Source organism: Gobius niger (assembly GCF_951799975.1).
Source record: "Gobius niger genome assembly, chromosome: 16".
Taxonomy (NCBI): Eukaryota; Metazoa; Chordata; class Actinopteri; order Gobiiformes; family Gobiidae; genus Gobius; species Gobius niger.
In genome coordinates, this window is record NC_136867.1 from 4,932,703 (window position 1) to 4,954,050 (window position 21,348).

At 43.6% G+C, this 21,348-nt stretch overlaps 1 protein-coding gene across 1 annotated transcript in view; it reads right to left on the minus strand.

The window, feature by feature from the left end:
• Nucleotides 1-253: 253 nt before the first annotated feature.
• Nucleotides 254-21,348, minus strand: part of fyna (FYN proto-oncogene, Src family tyrosine kinase a) — a 54,248-nt gene continuing 33,153 nt past the window's right edge. The window contains exons 3-12 of the mRNA XM_079573210.1: nucleotides 17,214-17,310; nucleotides 15,204-15,302; nucleotides 15,020-15,123; nucleotides 12,763-12,912; nucleotides 12,517-12,681; nucleotides 9,578-9,757; nucleotides 7,433-7,509; nucleotides 7,092-7,245; nucleotides 2,628-2,759; nucleotides 254-581 (exon numbers count right to left, since the gene is read on the minus strand). Of these exons, the coding sequence (XP_079429336.1) occupies nucleotides 373-581; nucleotides 2,628-2,759; nucleotides 7,092-7,245; nucleotides 7,433-7,509; nucleotides 9,578-9,757; nucleotides 12,517-12,681; nucleotides 12,763-12,912; nucleotides 15,020-15,123; nucleotides 15,204-15,302; nucleotides 17,214-17,310 (1,367 nt within the window). The 3' untranslated portion in view covers nucleotides 254-372. The remainder of the gene's footprint in view (nucleotides 582-2,627; nucleotides 2,760-7,091; nucleotides 7,246-7,432; nucleotides 7,510-9,577; nucleotides 9,758-12,516; nucleotides 12,682-12,762; nucleotides 12,913-15,019; nucleotides 15,124-15,203; nucleotides 15,303-17,213; nucleotides 17,311-21,348) is intronic.

Consider the following 21,348-nt stretch of genomic DNA (forward strand, 5'->3'; position numbering starts at 1 on the left):
TGGTTGTTTTAATCTTGAGGACGTTTTGCCTTTACTCACTAGTTGAGAGTAGCTTTTCAGAAATAAAGACGCGTCCATTCTGCAGCTAAGAGGTCATTAGTTGCTGACGAAGCTTTCGAGGTGAAACGCCCTCAAAACTGCGATGGAAAACTCCCGTTCCATCCAAAAATCCTATTCCATTGGCACAATACTTTTTGAATCAAGTCAAGTACTTCATATTTATATATTTTATCGCGCTTTTCGAGACATTTTTTCTCATATTCTGGCAATCGGAGCTCGCCCGGTCTGCTCCCGTCCCGGTCCTTAATCCAAGCCATTTGCGCCGCACTTCGACGGTGTTTTTGCCGCGGCGGTAGCAGCGGTAGCGGCGGCTCAGAGGTTGTCCCCCGGCTGGTACTGCGGCTCGGTGGCAGTAAAGTAGTCCTCCAGAAAGGCCTGCAGGTACTCGAAGGTGGGCCTCTCCTCGGGGTCCTTCTTCCAGCACTGCACCATCAGCTCATGCAGCGACGAGGGGCAGTCCTGGGGGCACGGCATACGGTAGCCCCGCTCCACCTGCTCCAGCACCTCGCGGTTGTTCATGCCTGGGCACACGACACAGCGGGTTAGTGACCGACAGGCGAATCCAACTCAGGCAACCACTGGCTGATGATGAAATACATGCTTTTTAGTTTTCAGCTTTATTGACATAAACTAACAACACGTAAACAAACACAAATAAACCAAGGCCTGTGGCTACAAACTTACACATGCTAATCATTTTCAAACTAACTAACTAAACAGTTTATGGCTTAAGTTCTTTATTGTGTAGTTATGTTTTGAACTAAAACAAGGTGCCCTTGATCCAGTCAGCAGCAAGTGCCCAGCTAAAAGTCGCTCCTCTTCAAAAACAGTTAAAACCGCACTACAAAAAGTAAATATCAAGCATTGGCTTAAATGACTTGAATTGAGGAAATGTATCTTGTTTTGAGCGGTTTTCACTCATTTAGACACTTTTCCTGATCGGACCAAGTTTACTTTGCTTGTTTGAGGACATTTCAGACCAGTTCTAGGGTAAATCTCGCTTGAAATAAGAAAGTAAAATTGCCAATGAGATAAGGCCAATTTTCTTTCCCCATCGGCAAAGAAAATGACTTGAAATAAGGACGAAATGTATCGAAACGAGTCAGAATCATCTCAGAACAAGTGAAATAATCCAGGACAAATGCCCAAGAACTTCTTAACTAGTCAAAACAACTAAAATTTGGATTATTATGCTCAAATTGAGATGTTTATACTGATCTAGTTAAATACTTTTTGCAGTGCGGATCGAATTCCAATTCTGGTAATGGTGATTCCAATTCAATTAACAGAAGTTGGTGTCTGGCCAGAAAACCACAATTGCAGCTTTCCTGCTCCGGGTCGGAGTCACCAATACACACTAATGGAATCACGAAGAAGAAGCTAACAGGCTAATGGGCAAAGCTAACTCCGGGCTAGCACCACTTAAACAGTATTTACAGCCAAGTGTTACTTGTGATCTCTCTCCATTGTGTAATTGGATGTACAATATCCCTCTCTCCCTTTGTCTTGTCTGTCAGTGTGATATTGACTCTCATGGACAATTAATCAGTAAAAAAACGCAACATGCTACGACATCTGCAGTGGCGCTTATGGCCTTTGAGTTGATGTATTATCAAGGATTTTGATTGTTCGGTGCAGATTGGCACCACCGATATTTTTGGCCACATTTAAAAACAAATGCCTGGTCTATAATCCTGTATGACGTTTCTAAACGTGTCAGTCTTGAACTGTGACAGTAGGGGGCGCTGTACACGGAGTATAGGACATTCAGAGAGCTTGTTTGAAAGAGAAAAATCAGCAGATTCCAAAACAAAAACTGTCTCTATATCGTTATTTCCATTGTATAATTGGATGCACAATATCCCTCTCTCCCTTCACCTTTTCTGTCAGCGTCATATTTACTCTCCAAGTTAAAAAATCATAACTTGCTACTACACCTGCAGTAGTGCTTATGGCCTCTAGGGGGAAGAGTTACTTAGTACTGCTTTAAAGCTCTGACAGGATATCTCTATCACTTTTGGTTCTAAAGATATCGACCGATTACCGATATTGTGTAACACCCGACCTGGAGCCCTTAGACTGTACAGTGGTATTTCTCTTACTGGCGCTTAATTGCTTCTCTTTTTCCCTCTTGTCGGAGAACTGACAAAGACACTTGGATGAAATGTGTCGAGCCCAACCTGGTCCAGACTCAATTTTGAAATCTTGGGGTTTATGTTTCGATATATCATTGTTATTTGCTTTTGTATAAACCCTTTAAATGTTGTCGCTCATTATTCCCTATTGCACGTGAACTTGTCCACGATCATTTAAGGACCGACCACATTTTTCCACTTCCCACTGCGCAGCGGCGTAAAGAAGTGAAGGGGACGTCGTCTGCATGTTCACTCGTTCACCCGGGAACATCTCTCTGCATAATGCACAGCCTATAACCTCCATTATGCAAGGCGGTGCTGTTTTTAGCTCGGAGCTGCCCCCGCCCCCCCCCGTGAGCACTGTGAGCAGTCATCGTCATCAGTGTCACCGTGATATCAGACAGTCGTTGCTCCCACAGAGACGGGGCCTACCTGGATACGGCACTCGGCCCTTGGTCACCAGCTCCGTGAGCAGGATCCCGAACGACCACACGTCCGACTTGATGGTGAACTTGCCGTAGAGGGCCGCCTCCGGGGCAGTCCACTTGATGGGGAACTTAGCCCCTGGGGAAAACAGAGAAACAAAATGACGATGTTGTCCAGATGGAAACCACGACATCCTCCTAAAAATGTGAAATGACTTTACAAATGATGACAGAAAATACAGCGGGGTGCAGCATTTAGTCAGTCACAGTTTGTATTGATATTTCATTGGGTAGAACAAAGAAGGCCCCCTCCTGGAACCGCCGCCTTAACGTGGTGGAGGGGTTTGAGCGCCCGAATGATGCTGGGGGCTCTGTTGTCGGGGTCTTCGTGCCCCTGGTAGGGTCTCCCATGGCAAACAGGTCCTATAGGTGACGGGTCAGACAAAGAACGGTTCAGAAGCCCCTTATGAGAGACCAACAGGCCCTGTTAATCATGAGGCCGTCCTTCTGTGGACCCACAACCTGCAGGAGGAGCCATAGGGGCTGGTGCAATGTGATTTGGGCAACTCCCAACAGCTGCCCCCACGACCCGGGAACGGAAAAGTGGAAGAAGATGGATGGATGGATGGATGGATGGATGGATGGATGGATGGATGGTTGGTTGGATGGATGGATGGATGGATGGATGTATGGATGGATGGATGGATGGATGGTTGGATGGATGGATGGTTGGATGGATGGATGGATGGATGGATGGATGGTTGGATGGAAGAACAAAGAAGGGATTCAATGGAATTCCGACAAATTTGGGTGGAAAACGTAAACACCATCTGTGAAAAGATTGAAGTTTGAAGCAAACGGCTTCTACAAATGGGTAATGATCATAGAAACACAGGTCAAAATCCACAATGGACAACCTCAAGAGGTGCAGTCTGAAGATCTGTGGACAGACCTCCCATGAGCAGTGCGTTTGTAAGGAAGGATTGGCAAAAAAATCTCTCAAACTAGAACTGAAAGACTCTGGATTGCCTAGGAAAGCACTTATTGGAGGGACTTTCGAGATATTAACAGCTGATCTCATTCTTTGGGCACGTTTTGTCGCCGAACTTAGACCTGACTGACAGCAGCGACCCCAGATCAGAACAGATTATCAAACATACAAACATGCAAAGAGGCTGATCTTCCTTGGCTTTTGTACGATCTCGACGCAGACAGCAGATATTCCGGATATAGCTTCCCTATTGTGTCGCCGCCCGCCCTCTCGCCCACCGCTCCACATGTTTCTGTAGTAACATGGTGCGTCTCCTCCTGCACATTCCATTCTCTGCACCGCGCTCTGCCTTTCGTTCATCTAAATGTGGACTGTGTGTGTGTGTGTGTGTGTGTGTGTGTGCGTTCTTTCTAAGTGCCACGCTCCGACCACAAGCTTTTCTGTTTTCCACTGACTTCGAGGCTCCACTGGTGCTTTGTTGTTCGAGCACAAGTTACTGAGGGAAACGATAGGTTTTCATTTCCTTGCTGTCGCCCCGTTTGGCTTTGCAGGACGGCCTCGAACGAGACTTAAATCAGCGAATAACTGCAGCCATTTTGTTGTTGTTTTCCTCCAGGTAGTGTAGGCTGTGACGCTCTAGTTGTAAATGTAATGCCAGGATCATGTGTCTAATTCAAGGCTGAACTGCCGGAAAAAGTTTTCTAGGCTGAGGGCCGATTTTCTTCATTGTAAATAGACCGAGGGCCGAAACCACTGATTATTAGCCCAAAGTAAAGCACAACACTGGAAACATGACCGTCTTAAAGGAGATAAATGACTTAAAATTGCTTGAATTAAAGTTCTTCTATGTTGAATTTGAGTCGGTTTGAACTAATTCAAGACATAAATGCTAGCGCCAATGGAACAAGAATAAAACTCACTTGAAATCAGACAATTGTTTTTCACTTGAAATGACACAAAATTATCTGAATTAGGAGAATAACGACTACTAGAGGTTTCATCTCATCTAAGACCAGACCAAATCTACTCAAACCTTAGATTTAATCTCTTAATTCAAGTAGATTTATGCCATTTCTTCCTTTAAACGATTATTCTTTTTCCAGTGCACTTCCTTCAAATGCCAGTGTTGTACATAATATATGACCTAGTTTGGTGTATTGACAACATTTCTACCTTTTTTTCTTCCACTTAACTCTAATAATGTTAAAAGTACTCTCTGATTTGTGTGATAATGTTTCTCAAGGGCCAGAGGTTCTGTGCTGACAGGCCGGATTTGGCCCTCGGGCCTGACGTTGCCTACCCCTGATTTACAGTATTCCAGTAATCAGTGCTTTAGTGCAAGTAATACAGTGTCATAAGTTACACAAATGACGAGTTGTGGAGCAACTATTCAAAGTCAGTCAAAAGAGTCAGTTCGTTGCCATGGTTGAGGCCATTAGCAAAAAACTACAAAATAAGCTACAAAACAGAGGGCAATGTTGTTTCTGCAGAATTCAAGCTAGTGCTTCATAGCTCTCACCATCTTAATCTCATCGTTTACAACTCACTGCAAGATTTGTAAAATTACTAAACAATCTTAAAATGTGCGTTAGTGAGGATCCTCAATAGAAGTCCCGAAAAGACAAAAACATAAACAACTTAAATCCTGAAGCGATTTCCAAACTGCACAAACTGATGACGAGGGCCAGGAGGGCGAGTCACCTGACAACTCCCAACATGCACTTCTTTGCATACATTTGTCTAAAATGTATAAAAAAGAGGTCTGGTGTTCTCTAAGGCTGCAGCTAGCGATTATTTTTCTATCGATTAATCTATAGATTATTTCTTTGATTAATCTATAAATTATTTTTTCGATTAATCTATAGATTATTTTTCATTTTACCGATTATTTTTTCATTTAAAATGAAGAAAAAAACATTGATGTAGGACAATTTTTTCCAAATGGCATGGCTTTTATTTATTTATTTACTACTAGTCTATTTTGCCCACTTTTTAAAATGGAAAATGGCAAATGGGCCCATTCTCTCACTTCTGGCCCTGACCCATAGTTTGGGAACCGCTGATTTAAAACTAACAGAATGTAATAATAACAATAATAACCCATAAGTACCGTTGTTATGCAACTACTCGTTTAAATAACACTTTCTCGTTTATTCCCATTAAATTTTTCTTTTTTGTTTCTTTTTCTTCATTTCTGGAATGCTTTGTGCTGAAGTGTATGTTTATTGCATTTGTTGTACTGTTAATTATTTTGTTTTGTTTTGTTTTGTTTCATTCTGTCTTGTCTTGTCTTGATAATACTGACAGTCGAAGTATTGTCACTGTTGTTAATGTTGTCTTGGTTTTAGTCTGTTAAAAGTATTGTCATTTATGTTGTAAATGTTGTCATGGTCTAAGTCTGTCACAAGTATTGTCATTGTTGTAAATGTCACCTGTTTGTGGTGTCTCTGTCTTCATTAAAGTTTAAATAAAAAAATAAAAATAAAAAAAATAACAGAAACCTGCACCTGACGGTTATTTCTGTGACCACTGAGAATTAGCCTGTGAGTCGCCCAATTCGTTATAGACTGTGCACATGTTCTCTGGGTCCTGAAGGTGTTGCAGTAAAGTCTTTTCACTCATAGCTATTATGAAATATGATGTGAGGAGCATGAGTAATGTTCTATTCAAGAAATTGGTCCCATTGCTCATTATGAGAGATTATCTAGAACCATGACTCCAGATCTCGCCAATGGAGCGGTAAAACAAGGCGCCACATCGGGCCAGTGAAGGAGATCTGCAATTGGCTTGTTGCACGGTGTGGCTATGCTAGTTCCTCTGACCTGAACTTGTGAGCGCCAGTACTTCCTGTCTGTGTTCTTTTCCTGGAATAATAATTCTATTTTCTAAAGATTGTGTTGTGGGCAGAGAGTTCCCAGTAGATGATCATTTACTGTGTGTTCAAATCTTGATGTAGGAGTTCAGAGGAGACGCCTATGATCATAAAGGATTGATAGTTCGTCTTGAAGCTAAAGGCTAACATGCTATAAAAAAAAAGTTAATAAAAGCACTATTTCCAATTGTATAATGCAGGAAATGAATGTTAGCCTTTAGCTTCAAGACAAACTCACTGATCCTTATGAACATAGACGCCTCCTCTATGGAAATATTAACACTGTACAGCGACTCGCTAACCTGCAGGAAGTGATCATCTACCAGGAACTCACTGTCCACCACAGAATCTTTAGGAAACACGAAGATTCAAACGGGTCTCAGCTAATTTTAATGGAATTTAATACGGACAGGAAGTACTAGCGCCCACAACTTCAGCTCAGGGGAACTAGCATAGCCACACTGTGCAACAAGCCAATTACATCCAAATAACGACCTGATTATCAGCTGATTTTCGCTAATCTGCTTTGACCTGCCCAAAAGTCCGCCGGTCCAGCCCTGGTCGGGTTAAGGCTAGGCCACAGGTCTATTACGCTCGTCCCGTCTCACCCTGCCTGGCGGTGTACTCGTTGTCCTCGATGAGCCGGGCCAGTCCGAAGTCGGCGATCTTGCACACCAGACTGTCCCCCACCAGGATGTTCGCCGAGCGCAGGTCTCTGTGGATGTAGTTCATTCTCTCTATGTAGGCCATCCCCGCCGCCACCTGCACACGCCACACACGCTCCACTGTCATCATTAGCGCCACACAGCAGGCTGCAAAAGTCTATTCTTAACATATGAAGAAAATGTAGCTGATGTTCAAAATAAGGTGTTTTATCACATTGATTTCTCTGTTGGACGCAGTTTTCTCACAACTTTATTCCCACTCCCCCGTATTTTTACACACATACCTGAGCTGCCATGTCCACCAGGTTTGGAAGCTTTAGTCCTCGTCCCTCCCCGTCCTTCAAGAAGTCCAACAAACTTCCTGAAATGAAACAAAAATAAGAAAAAAAAAACAGAATTAATACCTGCTCTCCCAGGAAGCGCTTCGATAACAGATATGCCGCTTCCTGCTGAATCCTCCTGCGCGGCCGGGATTATCTAAATGGGATTTTTCTAAACCTCCGGGCAGGTGCTACTGTAGGGATGAGAAATATGCAAAGTCTTATCTCACGGTGAACTATAACTGAGGAGGTATTTGCGGAAGCCCTGAAATAACCAGAGCAGCTGCGTATTACTGCGCTCACTTCAGAATCACCTTTCACCAAGCTGCACGGAATACTGCCCACAATACTATAGGGCCAGGCAACGAAAAGTCTACATTTCACCCTTGCAGGTCAGAAAAAGCAGCACTTCCAAACATATCTTTTCAAAATTGTAATAGGCTCTCTGCACGGAATGTTTTTGGCTAACTTCCTGTTGGCCAGTGTAAGGTAAAGACTACTTCCTGTCCACATTTTAACGTAAGATTAAAAAAACAAAAACAAAGAAAACTTACATAAACGTCAAGCCAAGAGTGTTTCAAAAAAGTTAGTTCCAATGGCAGCACTGTTTTACCGCTTGCTAGAGTAAAATAAACGTTAGCCTTTAGCAGCGAGGCTATAACAGAGACAGTTATAATCAAAGAAATAACTTTAAAACACGGCTAACTGTCCATAGGAATAAACAAGGACAGGAAAAAGACGTTGCCAAAGGCATTTTATAAAACTCTAGATTGGATCGGACGCTCGTTGACGTGGCAAACGTGGCGGCCATCTTGTGACTAGCCGACAAGGCTAACCCCTATAGCGACCAGTGCAAAAGCAGCAGCAACATTTTTACTGATTCCATGGCAGAATGTGAGATACACATTGTTTGTGATTGGTTTATAACTTCTAAGTCTACGTATCTCAGTCAGGATGTAATTTCTTAGAAATATCTGTTTTTTTCGTGTTGTTTAGGCATATTAGCATTGTTTTCTCCATTCATTCCCAGGGTTCAGTGGTTAGCATTCACTGTGTCACTGTCACATGTTCAATAAATGTTGGTCATGTTGTGCTAAAAAGTACAGAAATACTGTTTTAAAGCAGGAAACAAATGAATGAAATGAATGAACTGAATGATTCAAGTGTTTGACAGAGGAAAATCCATGAACAAATGGATCTTAACTTTATTCATCCTATGCATCTGAAATAATATTTGAAAAACTGCTTTATTTTCTTGCTAGATGTGATATAAAGTCAGTCACATTTATCAAAGAGTCATGATGAAATCATTCCAACTAGATCAAAACGCCATCATAGAAACAAGTGGTGTTTCCATTTGATTTCCATTGCACTGGATTAGAAGGGCCTGTCACAAGATGGTCGCCAAAATTGCCATTCGTTCCAATGTGTTACTATGGCCATGTCCTATCTAGAGTTTTATTAAAGATCTTTGAGTCGTCACCCTCAGAAGTTAGCATCATGGGACTACACAACATTCTGCACTCAAAGCCTATAGCATGATAGTACAATCCTGGCAGCACTGTGTCTGAGTGCTTAGAGCTCTTCAATCAAATTAAAGGCCCAGATTATATGTATGGCAGCCCAATGAACCAAAAAGAAAGTGTCATTAAAAGGGTGAGATCTCAGGGCGTCTCACCTGAAGGTTAACAACACGAGCGAAACCTCTGCCTGTAAGAAAATGATCAAACTCCTGGGTTGAAATGAGGTTTTAGCCCCGATGGGATTCTTTTATTAGTATAGCAGTACACCTTTCTGTCTTCTCTAATTAGTAGCGCTCTTGGGTGTGTAAAACATATACAGTGTGCTGAATCTTGAAAAACAGTGATCGCAATCGTAATATTTTTTGGGCTGGAAATAATATATTAATGCATTGATCAAACCAATAGCGATTTGTGCTGCAGGTCTTAAAATCCAGATTCAGTTCACAGAGTCCATTTGCCATCTGTCACCATGGCAACAAACATGGCCAGTTACAGGTGCAGCACTCACCCCCTTGTCCATAAATGTTGCATGAGTGAGTGGGAGTCATGGCAGTTGCATGTATGTAATATTGATGTGTGCGTGTACCTTTGCTCATGTACTCTGTGACGATGTAGATGGGCTCCTCGGACACCACCGCGTACAGCTGCACCAGCTTGTCGTGGCGGAGCTTCTTCATGATCTGGGCCTCCTCCAGGAAGGACTCCGGAGACATGGTGCCCGGCTTTAGGGTCTTCACCGCCACCTTGGTCGTCCCGTTCCAGGTACCTGAAGAAAAGATACGCAACAGGTTCAGGGAGAGAGGTGCTGGTCGTGTAAATCATGACTAAAGAAACACAAACTAAGCTGTGAAAACGGCGTAGTCTACATAGAAATGACTGCTTTGGCCTTCTTTCCAAACACTGACACTGCACAAATGAATTTGAACCCATACAGTTTCTGCACATTTCAGTAGCCCCCTTACGGGCCTAATTGATGGTTCAAATTTTACTCGTGGGCTTTACTTTGGACACCGCTGCTCTAGGACCACGCTAATCCAGGTCTTGGACTACACCACTTCTGATCTTAGTTGCAAACAAAATGGTACCACTTATCTGACTTGATTAGTCAATGCTCTTCAGCATGATATTAAGAATGACATCTGGGGTGGACTTGTTATGTCACCCTACAGATTATTTTACTACATTATTAATTACAATGTTTACAGGTACATATACATTACTGCTCAAAGGTTTGGGGTCACTTAAAATGTCCTTATTTTTTTAAAGAAAACCACAGCTTTTTTCAATGAGGATAACATTGCATGAATCAGAAATACGGTCTATACATTGCTAATGCCTATTCTAGGTGGAAACAGGTGTTTTTAAAGGGGGGGTATTATGTAAAATCGACTTTTTCAAGCTTTCCATCATGTTATTACGTCATTCCCTCATTAAAAACATGCCTGAAGTGTTGCCTTGGCACATTCACGTATTTTTGAGTAATCTGTAAAAACTCTGATGGCGGCCATTTTAGGGATAGCTTTGCCTGAGTCCTCCTAGGAACGCCCCCACCTCCTGGAGACGCCTCCGAGCTTTCGTCACCAGCCGAGTAACCAACCACTGCTCCTCAGCAGAACCCCCTCCCCACTGATGCCACAGACAGCGTGTGGAGGGGGCGTGTCTGAAAGGGTCAGGAGGTTCTTAAAGAGACAGAGGCCTATTTCAAGACATTCACTACGGCCATTTTGAGAGAGACATTTTATACAAGGCAGTTATTCTAATTTACTGCATTTACAGACCAACAGAAGGTTTGGTCATCATTGTAGTGTGATATAGACTGGTGCTATGGGATTGAAAAAAGCATAATGCCCCCTCTTTAATGGAATACCTACATAGGTGTGCAGAGGTTCTAATGGTCCATTGTGTTAGCTAATGGTGTTAGAGGGTCATTGATGATTAGAAAACCCTTGTGCAATTATGCTGTTGAAAACTGTTGTTCTGATTAGAGAGGCTATAGAACTAGCGTGGGTGACCCCTAACTTTGGAACGGTAGTCTATATAGCTTGCACTACTGCACATGAACATATTGCGGCACCACAAGGCTATATCCACACGAAGACAAGACGCGGATAATTTCAGAAACTTTCTCTGTAAACATGGAGCCAGCTCACTAAATGTCTGCAGCCACTGACTCAGTGAAAACGCCGCAATTCATCTGCCAGGCCTGTGTGTGGCGCTGGGGAGCTACGAAAGAAAAAAGGACTGCAGATGGCGCGTGCCCAGTAAACTTTCTGAACAGGTGAATTTATTCTTCAGAGCTCACTGGACTAAATATCGTCAGCGACCGGACTTTTCCAAGCCCAAAAACACAGACTGAATGGAGTCTAACTCGGCCATGTTTTTCTCCGTGTCACCTGTGGCTCGCCCTGAGGCACAGGTGCATTAAAAGTCATTTTAAAGGGATATTTCAGGATTTTTAACATAGGGCCTCACTTCCTAGTTATCCAGAGTGTTGCTAATTTCTGGAGATATTTTGTAGTTTATGCAGTTCTTCTGTTTGAAGAGTTACATGGCGCTAGGCTAATGCAAGGCTAGCGCATTTCTATGGTATCAGCTAGCCTGCATTAAAAACAGTCTGAGCTGCTCCACAGAGCACCTGAGGCAAATCACTTATAACACCAGACTAACCATATAAATGTCTGTGTCCATTGAGTAATTTTAACCATTTTGCTTTTAAAAGACCTTATATTTGAGCAGCATCAGCTTCGTGGTTGTCTAAGTTACGCAGCGGCGGAGTGATCTGCTAGAAAATAGTCCCTCAAAATGCGATCATTCATGTGATGCAAGGTCAGTTATATCGACACAGACATTTATACAGTTAGTCTGGTGTTATAAGTGATTTGCCTCAGGTGCCCTGTGGAGCGGGTCACACTGTTTTTAATGCAGGCTGGCTGACACCATAGACATGCACTAGCCTAGCGCCACTTAACTCTTCAAATATAAGAACTGCATGAATTACAAAAAATCTCCAAAAATCAGCAACACTCTGGATAACTAGGAAATGAGGCCCTATGTCAAAAATCCTGAAATATCCCTTTGATGCAGATTATGGATAACAATGGAGACACAACGCCGGCGCTGTGTTCCTTTTAAAAAAAAAAAAAAAAAAGTCGCTGAGACGGCGTAACGATGGAGCCACGTAAACGGCGTTTTGAGATCTTTCCACTCTTTGACCTGGTTTGGATAATGTTTGATCACAGACCCCCAAAAACGCTGATTTCGGATGATAGGCTGGCTTGATAAAATATTTTGGCGTTTAGTCCTGAGCTTGACTTCGGGCCAAAATTTACTGTTACACATGTGCCTATTCTGTACCTATCAGTTTTAAGCAACAACAAATACACTAAGCTTTGTTTCCATCTGGACTTAAACGACTAAGACGGAAAGCAAATGAAAACATCCACTGCTAAACATGTGATTGTAGGTAACATTATCTGGGTGTCAGCTCCAAATGACCCAACATGCTAAGTATGCGTGTGTACACACCCATCCAGACTTCTCCAAACTGCCCGTTGCCCAGGCGCTTGATGAGCTGCAGGGACTCCCGCGGGATCTCCCACACGTCTTTGGTTTTGACAGACAGGTCGGTGAGGCGCGGCATGCCCTTGTGGCAGGGGACGATCAGCCGACAGCACAGCCCCGCGGCCCTCGCTGAAGGGGGAAAAAAAAGGTTTGGGTTGCTAGGTTCAAGGGATATCTGTGAGTAAATAGCAGCTCCGAAGCCGGACTGACCGGAGTAGTGCTGCACCAGCTGCTGTAGCGTCTCGAACTGCGCCCTCGTGGTGATGTAGTAGCCTCCGTTGTCCAGCTTGCGGATTTTGTAATGCTTGACGTGGTCTCCTTTTATGTCGTCCCAGTCTTGGATGGAGAGGGAGTAGGCCCCTGAAGAGAGAGAGAAAAGAAAGAGATCTACACGTGCTCTCAAGACTGCAGTAAAGGAAATAAAGCAGTGAACTGAAAAGATCTCAAACTTTTAATGTAAAATAGTTCACCTTCCAAGTAAAACCAGGCCTAGATCAAGATCAAATGAGCGCTAAGTAGAGGAAAAATGGTTAAGTAGGTTTAAAAGGATCTTAAATTGGACAGAATTACTGTATGTCTAAGCTAGTTGTCAATCAGAAGGGGTGGGGGTAGGAAGAAAGTGGGCATCAACTATTTTCTGATCGTTTTTTGAGGGAAAACATCTGATCAACTTCGAAACACGCAATGCACTCACTTGGGCTCCATAAACTGATTGTAGCCCAGGTGTAAAATGTAAAATGTGAAGATCGCAGCGAATATTTGAAAACCCAAAAAAGTGTTGTGATGCTGACCCTCCCCTTTCCGAGCCCAAAGTATCCGCATCTGTGTAAAGTCTTTGTGAAAGATAAGAGGATCTCCACGTGGGTGTGGCCGGTACACCCTGAAAAAAAAAAAAAAACAGGGAGGAGACGTAGCTCATTAAAATTAAAAAATCATTGCTCCCATGCTTTGGAACGATCTTCCGCCCTTTCTGTGTGGAGTTTGCATGTTCTCCCCGTGTCTGCATAGGTTTCCTCTGGGTACTCCGGTTTCCCCTACCACTAAAAACATGTACAATAGGCCAGGATGAATGAGAGTGTGTTTGAGAGTGCGCATGGGGGACAACGGATGAAAATTAGCCTAAGGCTACAATCCGGTGTGGCTTGTTCATTAACTTGCACTGTCCCTACCAAATAAACCATCGCCCCCCTCGCCCCAGAACCTGAGTTTCTCTGCTCCGCCCCTGCAGCCATAGCGAACTCCAGCTCAGACATATCTTCTCTTTCTGCGCCGCCCCTCCTTCATTTCTCTACACTGGACTTAACCAATCACTCCTCAGTCGACTTCATCTGGTACAAAACGCAGCAGCTGGAGAGGAGACGCAGCAGCTCGTCTCCTCTCCAACACCTCCAGACGCTCACACATCACCCCAGTCCTCCGCTCTCTCCACTGGCTCCCGGTGGTGTTTAGGGTGGGGTTTAAGGTCCTGATGTTTGTGTTCAAGGCCATCAATGGTCTGGCCCCGGCCTACCTCGCCGAATTAGTAACGGTCTACGAACCAGCCAGAACTCTGCGCTCCTCTGATCACACCTCCCTCGTCACTCCCAAGTTCAAATACAAAAGGTTTGGAGGCCGGTCATTTGCCGCGCAAGGCCCAAAGCTGAGGAACGCACTTCCGGTACAGCTTTGAAACATCACAGAGCTGAGTGTTTTTAAATCACAGTTGAAGACACATCTTTTCAGAAAAGCTTTCGATATAGAGCCACCGACTCGACTGCTGTTTTATGTGTTTTTGTATTTATTGTTGTCTACTGTGATTCTTGTTTTTATCCTGGAAAGCGCTCTGGGCACCTTCTGGTTGTTGTTGGGCGCTATACAAATAAAATTTGATTAATTGATTGATTGATTTCCTACTTATCGCCGTGAGTGCAGGCACCAGAGAACAAGACATGACACTAATGTTTTGTCAGGATCTGAACTTAAGATTGCAGCGAATTTGCCATGTTTGTACGAGCGGGCCGTGCCCGAAGCCTCCTCTCGCGTCACAGAGATTCCTACATGTGTTGTATTACCGGTCGCATCGGCACACATAACTCTTCTTTCTCATCATTCTCATTGAATTCATTGAATGCAGTCGCAGATGGAGGGTCAACCAACCACGTTTCGGGTGGTTTATGAATACGGAATTTTATAAATGGAAAACTATATCCACTACAGGAAAGCTTTTGGGTCTCCAACTACCGAGGCTTTGCTTTAGTTCCTGGTTTCTCTCAAATATTACCGTTGCATTTGCCATTTGGCTGCTTTGTTTTTTTTGGCAAAGCACTGGTTTGTTGTCTTCCCACACCAACCTGTTTGCACCAGCCACACTGTTCAGGCGAGCCAACAACTGAGGACAAGCTTTCCACCAAAGAAACATGCTCCAGTCACAAACATGACTGCGGACAAATAAGAAAGCACGTCGTGTTTGTTTGTTTGTTTGGAATACCTTTGGTGGTCTCGCTCTCGCGGATGAGGAAAGTGCCCCGAGCGTTGCCGTTGGACAGGAGCTGCCTCTCCGCGTCCTTCCGGCCTAGTTTTCCAAAGTACCAGCTGGACACAGAAAGGACACATGTTTGTATTTACATATGATCAGCGCACACGTGTGGTGTTTTTCAGTATGTCGCACTCACTCCTCGGCCTGGATAGAGTCCACCGGGGCCACGTAGTTACTGGGGATGTATCCGGTGCCCCCTGTGGTGAGAGAGCGCGCCTCCCACCAGTCCCCCTCCCTGACACAGGACAGACAAGCGCACATTAGCATACAAATACATATACAAATACATGACATATGCTGCTTTACACGTCAATATAGATGTGTGATGTTTTGTGTTTCCATCATAGAAAAAGGTTCTCTGGTTCCACCCATATATATGTTAAAAAGCCACTCTCAACTCTCAACATACCGAGGGTTAGCTTGGCCAGACATGCTTTACAAACAGGGGCTGGACTGGGACTGAAAAACAGCCCTGGACTCTGGTCAGCCTGGCCCAAATGAGCGTAAATGTGACACTTCCACAAATACACATGTCAACCTTAACCGAGAGCATTTTCTCCAGTTCGGCTTTGCCCAAATCTAAAGGCTTCTTGACTGGAGAGCAACACTGTAACGTCTCATTTGAAAGCTAAAATCTAGAAAAGTGATAGTAACTTTTTTTTTCATGTTATTGTTGTTTTTTCATCGCCTTTTTCATTGCTTTGTCGTCACGTTTTCGTCACATTTTGTTGTTTTTCCAGCACATTTTTGTTTTTGGATGCTTTTCTTTTAAGCTTTTGGATTTGGGTAAAGCTCGGTTTCGCCCGGGGGTAAGGGTAAGGTAAAGTGAGAGGCCAGACCGGTGGCCCTAGAGCCAGTGGCCCTTCTGTGCTCTTCCAGAATGGACATGTGGCCAGTCCGCCCCTGTTTACAAAGATGTGTGATCTGGGATTTGACGATTTCTGCAGTGCATGAGTTCAGGAGGCCGTCATTCACAAATCAGAGAAACGCACGGTTCCTTCAACATGGTGACTTACCGAAACCATTTAACAAATATTGCACAGAAAATGTCCATGTTTTGCCAAATGAAAGGGCGAACAACTCAACAATTTGAATTCCAGGAGGCGAGAGAAGTCAAAAAAATTCTGAATGACACGTGACTTGAGTGATCTGTAACAAATTTGCATCTGTGATTGGAGCTACAAGGCGTGTTGAGTCATGATTGGCAGCGGGAAAAGTCCCAGAACAGAAAGGAGGAAGGTCTGGCTGGCCAGGCTAATCTGGAGAAGGACAACGGCCCAAAGAGCAGTGTCAAAACTATGCCCCACAGAGTGTCAACATCTGGCTTTTTAGAATAAAGATGGGTTTTACCGATGACATGGTAAATCCTCCCTTCTAGAGAGGCGGTTAAATGCAGTCTGTGGGTAAGATATTGTTAGTTGCTGACAAAGCCTCTTATTCTCAGAGGAGAAATGTTCTCAACACGTGAACAGCGTGAAGCCATATTTATTTTACTTTCTAAATGTGTGTGAGTGTCCAAACTTTTTTTTCCTTGAGGGTCGCATAATCGAAGTGTGGAGGGCCAAAGATCGGTGGGTATTACAGTGAAACCTTCACCCGGGTGAAATTCAGAGAGGTTTAAACCGTGCCCCAAATCTTAAGGTTTGGAACCTTAAAGGCCCTGTACCTGGTTTTTTTGACAAACAATGAAAGAGGAAGGTCCAAACTCATTCATAACTTTACTAACATGTAGCATCCTAATTCTTCCCCGGGACAGGTTTATTGGCACATTTCACAATTTGCAGGGTGACTTTTCAGGGTAACTTTCACAGAAACCTGTGAGTTCATGAAACTGACACAAACTGACACAAACTGCACATTGTTTTCCCTAAAATGTCTGAGTTTACAATATACAAAAGGAGGACAAAACAATTTTTGATCCATTAAGAAAAGACAGGTATAGTGCTTTCAATGCCAGCTCTGTCTCACAATAAAACGTTATTTTTTGAGGTTTTAATCCTGTGGGTTCTAATTGTCCGATTGTTGCTACTATCTAAACACTACAACCTTGGTGAATCTGCTAGTATTGTGCTCCAACACACACATACATGAGTGTCGGTCGAGCCCCCTGCGCTCCTCAAACAGCCCCATTCTCCCCGGTGCTTACGTGCTGTTGAGGATCTGGAAGCGCTCGCCCTTCCTGAAGCTGAGGTCATCTTCGGTGCGCGCCTCGTAGTCGTACAGAGCCACGAACAGAGTCACTCCTGTAAACACACACAGACAGCAGGCGTGTGCACGTGAGGCCATTGTCTTCACACTGGAGAATGCAGCCATGATCTCTCTGCGGATCATTGACATCAGAAAGTTCCCCTAAGCACGATTCAGTCATGCAAAGCTATGGCAACCACCATCTCTTTTGATCGATGTTGGAAAAAAAAAAGTTAGCCCAAAAGTAGGGCTGGGTACTTTAACGATACTTGGTTTACGATAGCGATACCGGAACGATTTGTCCGAATTTACTAAAGAAGGCTCTAGATCAGGGGGGCCCAAACTTTTTGTCTCTCTGGAAAAGTGCCTGTGAGTCGCGGGCCAAACACGACGATGTCAAGCACGAAAAACACATATAACTGCAAATTATAAAGCTACTTTATTCTATTTACTTTTATTTTTTCTATAGCCTACATTTGCATTTGATTCTATCTATGCAAATAACATGCTATGGCAAAAGCCTAATTTTAGTAAAACAAAATCAACAATTGTAGCCATTTAATGCAAAAAAACTAGTCTCGCCAACCAGACTCCGCTTCTTTACAGAAGAGGGTCTGGCAACACTCCACTGCGCGCTTTCAAAGGAAGTGACGCAGCGATATGGAGCCTACCGACCAATCAGAGCAGCTCCCACGTTGTTGCGCCTTTGTTTTGTAGTTTTTCAACACAAGCAGCCACTTCATGTAATGCTCCGGTTTGCTTGTATTCTTAAGTTTTTCTGACATAAACGACAGAAGTCATTTACTGAACTCCGTGTGGCAGGAGCGACATTGTTAAATGTCCGAATGACGACAACTTTCTTGTGGCTGTTTCTGTCGTCACATCCGCTACGTTCTCATTGGCTGCTGCGCTTCGGTTGTCCCACATTAGTCCCGCCTCAAGCAGTAGTTTTTCTACGACAGGGTCGCCAGACTAGTCTCCTGTTTATTAATGAATAAACATCGGAGATTAGTCTGGATGCCAGGCTACAAAAAAACCCAACAAAACACCTGTATCTACAGCACCTACAGTAACTTTACCTCATTCGCTCACTCAAAGAAAATGCCACATTAAATTATTTTGAAAGTGTCAGATCAGCATCAATTCTTCTTCTAATTCTACATTTTTAACATATGCTGTTGTTGAGGTCAACAACCTTTCCAATAAAAGTTGGAAAACTGTGAAAGTTGATGCTAAAACGCTCTGTAATTGATAAATACCGAGACACCACAACAGTGTTTCCTTAACTTTGCGAAAGGAGTGAAACAGCGCCCCCAATTTGACGCTGGTGGCCAAAAAGTGTACTGCATCCACATTTACCATTGAGAATGAATGGAAGGTTAGTTGAGTTAGTATTAACCACACGCAGCGCAAAAATAGGTCACTCACTGGTGGGCCAACAGAATTGTTTGGGCACCCCTGCTCTAGATCCAGTTTGAAAAATGTCATATTTATTTTGTACCTTCCTTTAATACCTTTGTACCTGATCATTTCCAGCATTTGTGGATTCTGTGTTTGAACATTTCTTCTAAAAGTGTCCCTCACCCATTGAACTAATCATGTTCCCACGGCCTCCCAGTGAAACGTGGACACATCATCACACTCATGATCAGATGGATCACACATGGAGCACCACTTGTTATTGTCATTTCACTGGTTTCACCCCGTAATCAATAGCAGCAGATCAGCTTTACCGCGTGTTAGTATTTGCTGAGCTCTTGCTTGACTGTTGTGTAAAATATAAAAGGCCCAGAGCGGAGAGTCTGTGAGTGTCTGTGAGTGTCTGTGCAGCAGCTGGCCATGCACTATGATGGCTGCGTGCATTTCTACAAAATACATTTGAGCAAACACTGTCCTGACCTACATCAGAGAGTGGAGCCCTGCCATCATGTCTTATGCGCAATAAACGACAACATTTTGGAGAGATTTTGTTTTGTGGGACGGGGGCAGAGGATTAATAGGTCAACTGGGTCCTTTCTAGGGCAGGACAGAAGTAAAACTAGAGATACCAAATAACTGTTTAGATAAACCATTTCATAAGACAAAAATCATAAGCAGCTTTCCATCAGAATTAAAGGTCAACCGATATGTTTTTTCCTAAGGTCGATTTTTGAGGATTTTCCTTGGCCGATGCCGATATTAATGACTGACAGTTTTCAAATGATTTTATTTCATTACTTTAGATGATTCAGTCAGTAGATTCTATCCCAGCCGTTTCCGTTAGCATTAGCGTGCTGCCGTTAGCATTAGCATACTGTTGCTAGCCGCGGCATTTTGTGCAGCAATACAATGTAATTGTGGAGGTTAAAACTAACTCAGTGGTTGAATTCTCCAGGTTCTGTGCTTCAAAAGGACATGCAGCATGACCATATTACCTGAGGTTTGGCAAAACTTTAAAGGGGGGGTATTATGCATCGACTTTTTCAAGCTTTACATCATGTTATTATGTCATTCCCTCATTAAAAACATGCCTGAAGTGTTGCCTTGGCACATTCACGTATTTTGGAGTAATCTGTAAAAACTCTGATGGCGGCCATTTTAGGGAGAGGTTTGCCTGAGTCCTCCTAGGAACGCCCCCACCTCCTGGAGACGCCTCCGACCTTTCGTCACCAGCCGAGTAACCAACCACTGCTCCTCAGCAGAACCCCCATCCCACTGATGCCACAGACAGCGTGTGGAGGGGGCGTGTCGGAAAGGCTCAGAGGTTCTTAAAGAGACAGAGGCCTATTTCAAGACATTCACTACAGCCATTTGAAAGAGACATTTTATACAAGGCAGTTATTCTAATTTACTGCATTTACAGACCAACAGAAGGTTTCGTCATCATTGTAGTGTGATATAGACTGGTGCTATGTGATTGAAAAAAGCATAATACCCCCTCTTTAACAAACTTGTAGCTAACCATTTCACACTGTGTTGTCTCTCTGTTCCCCCGAGGCCTTGGGAGTTGTAGGAGGACTCGTTTTAAAGCCCTGACTTCTCTTTCCATTGCATCAAACGGGATGTCTCTATCACTTTCCGTCCCGGAGATTTCGGCTTTTATCGGCACTAGTTCGGTCGATATTGTAAAATCCCCAAATATCGGCCCAATACATCGACCGCTAGTCAAAATCCCTCAAAACATGACTACCCCCATCGCACACCACAAGCGGAGCTCGACGTCAGTTTCTCAGCTCATGATTGATCTCCCTGAGCAGATTTTCCCAGCGTGTCTGCAGAGGGTCTGTTGATTCTGCCATGTAGCCTGAGGACGTCCATATTTATAGCCGTGTCTTTTGCTGACTCTGCACATGGACTGTTTGTAATCAGTGCCTGGATCTCCCTCCAGGAAAACACCGCCACATGACACAGGCTCCAGTCTGCAGCCCGACCGACCCGAGTGCTGCGTGAGAACACTGCAGCGGGCCGCCTGCCGCTCGCATGGGCCGCTCAGTAAACTAATCACATCACTAAAATAACTAACCGGTTCAAACCTTACCTGTACTTTGCCGTCAGTGAGTTACTTTTTTTGACGTACGAGAATATTTGAGGAAAACCACACTGCAAAAAGTAATTAACTAGATCAGTGTAAACATCTCAATTTGAGCAAAATAATCCAAATTTGAGTTGTTTTGACAAGTTAAGAAGTTCTTGGGCGTTTGTCCTAGATTATTTCACTTGTTCTGAGATGTTTCTGACTCGTTTCGATACATTTCGTCCTTATTTCAGGTCATTTTCTTTGCCAATGGGGAAAGAAAATTGGTCTTATCTCATTGGCAATTTCACTTTCTTACTCCAAGCGAGATTTACCCTAGAACTGGTCTGAAATGTCCTCAAACAAGCAAAGGAAACTCGTGTCTAAATGAGTGAAAACCGACAAAAACAAGATACATTTCCTCAATTCAAGTCATTTAAGCCAATGCTTGATATTTGGTTTAAAACAAGGGTAGGCAACGTCAGGCCCGGGGGCCAAAACCGGCCCTCTTTCATCAAACTCTGGCCCTCGAGATGATTTTGAGAAATATTATGACCCAAATCGGAGATCAAATGCCTGTTAAAGTACTCTAGAAATGTGA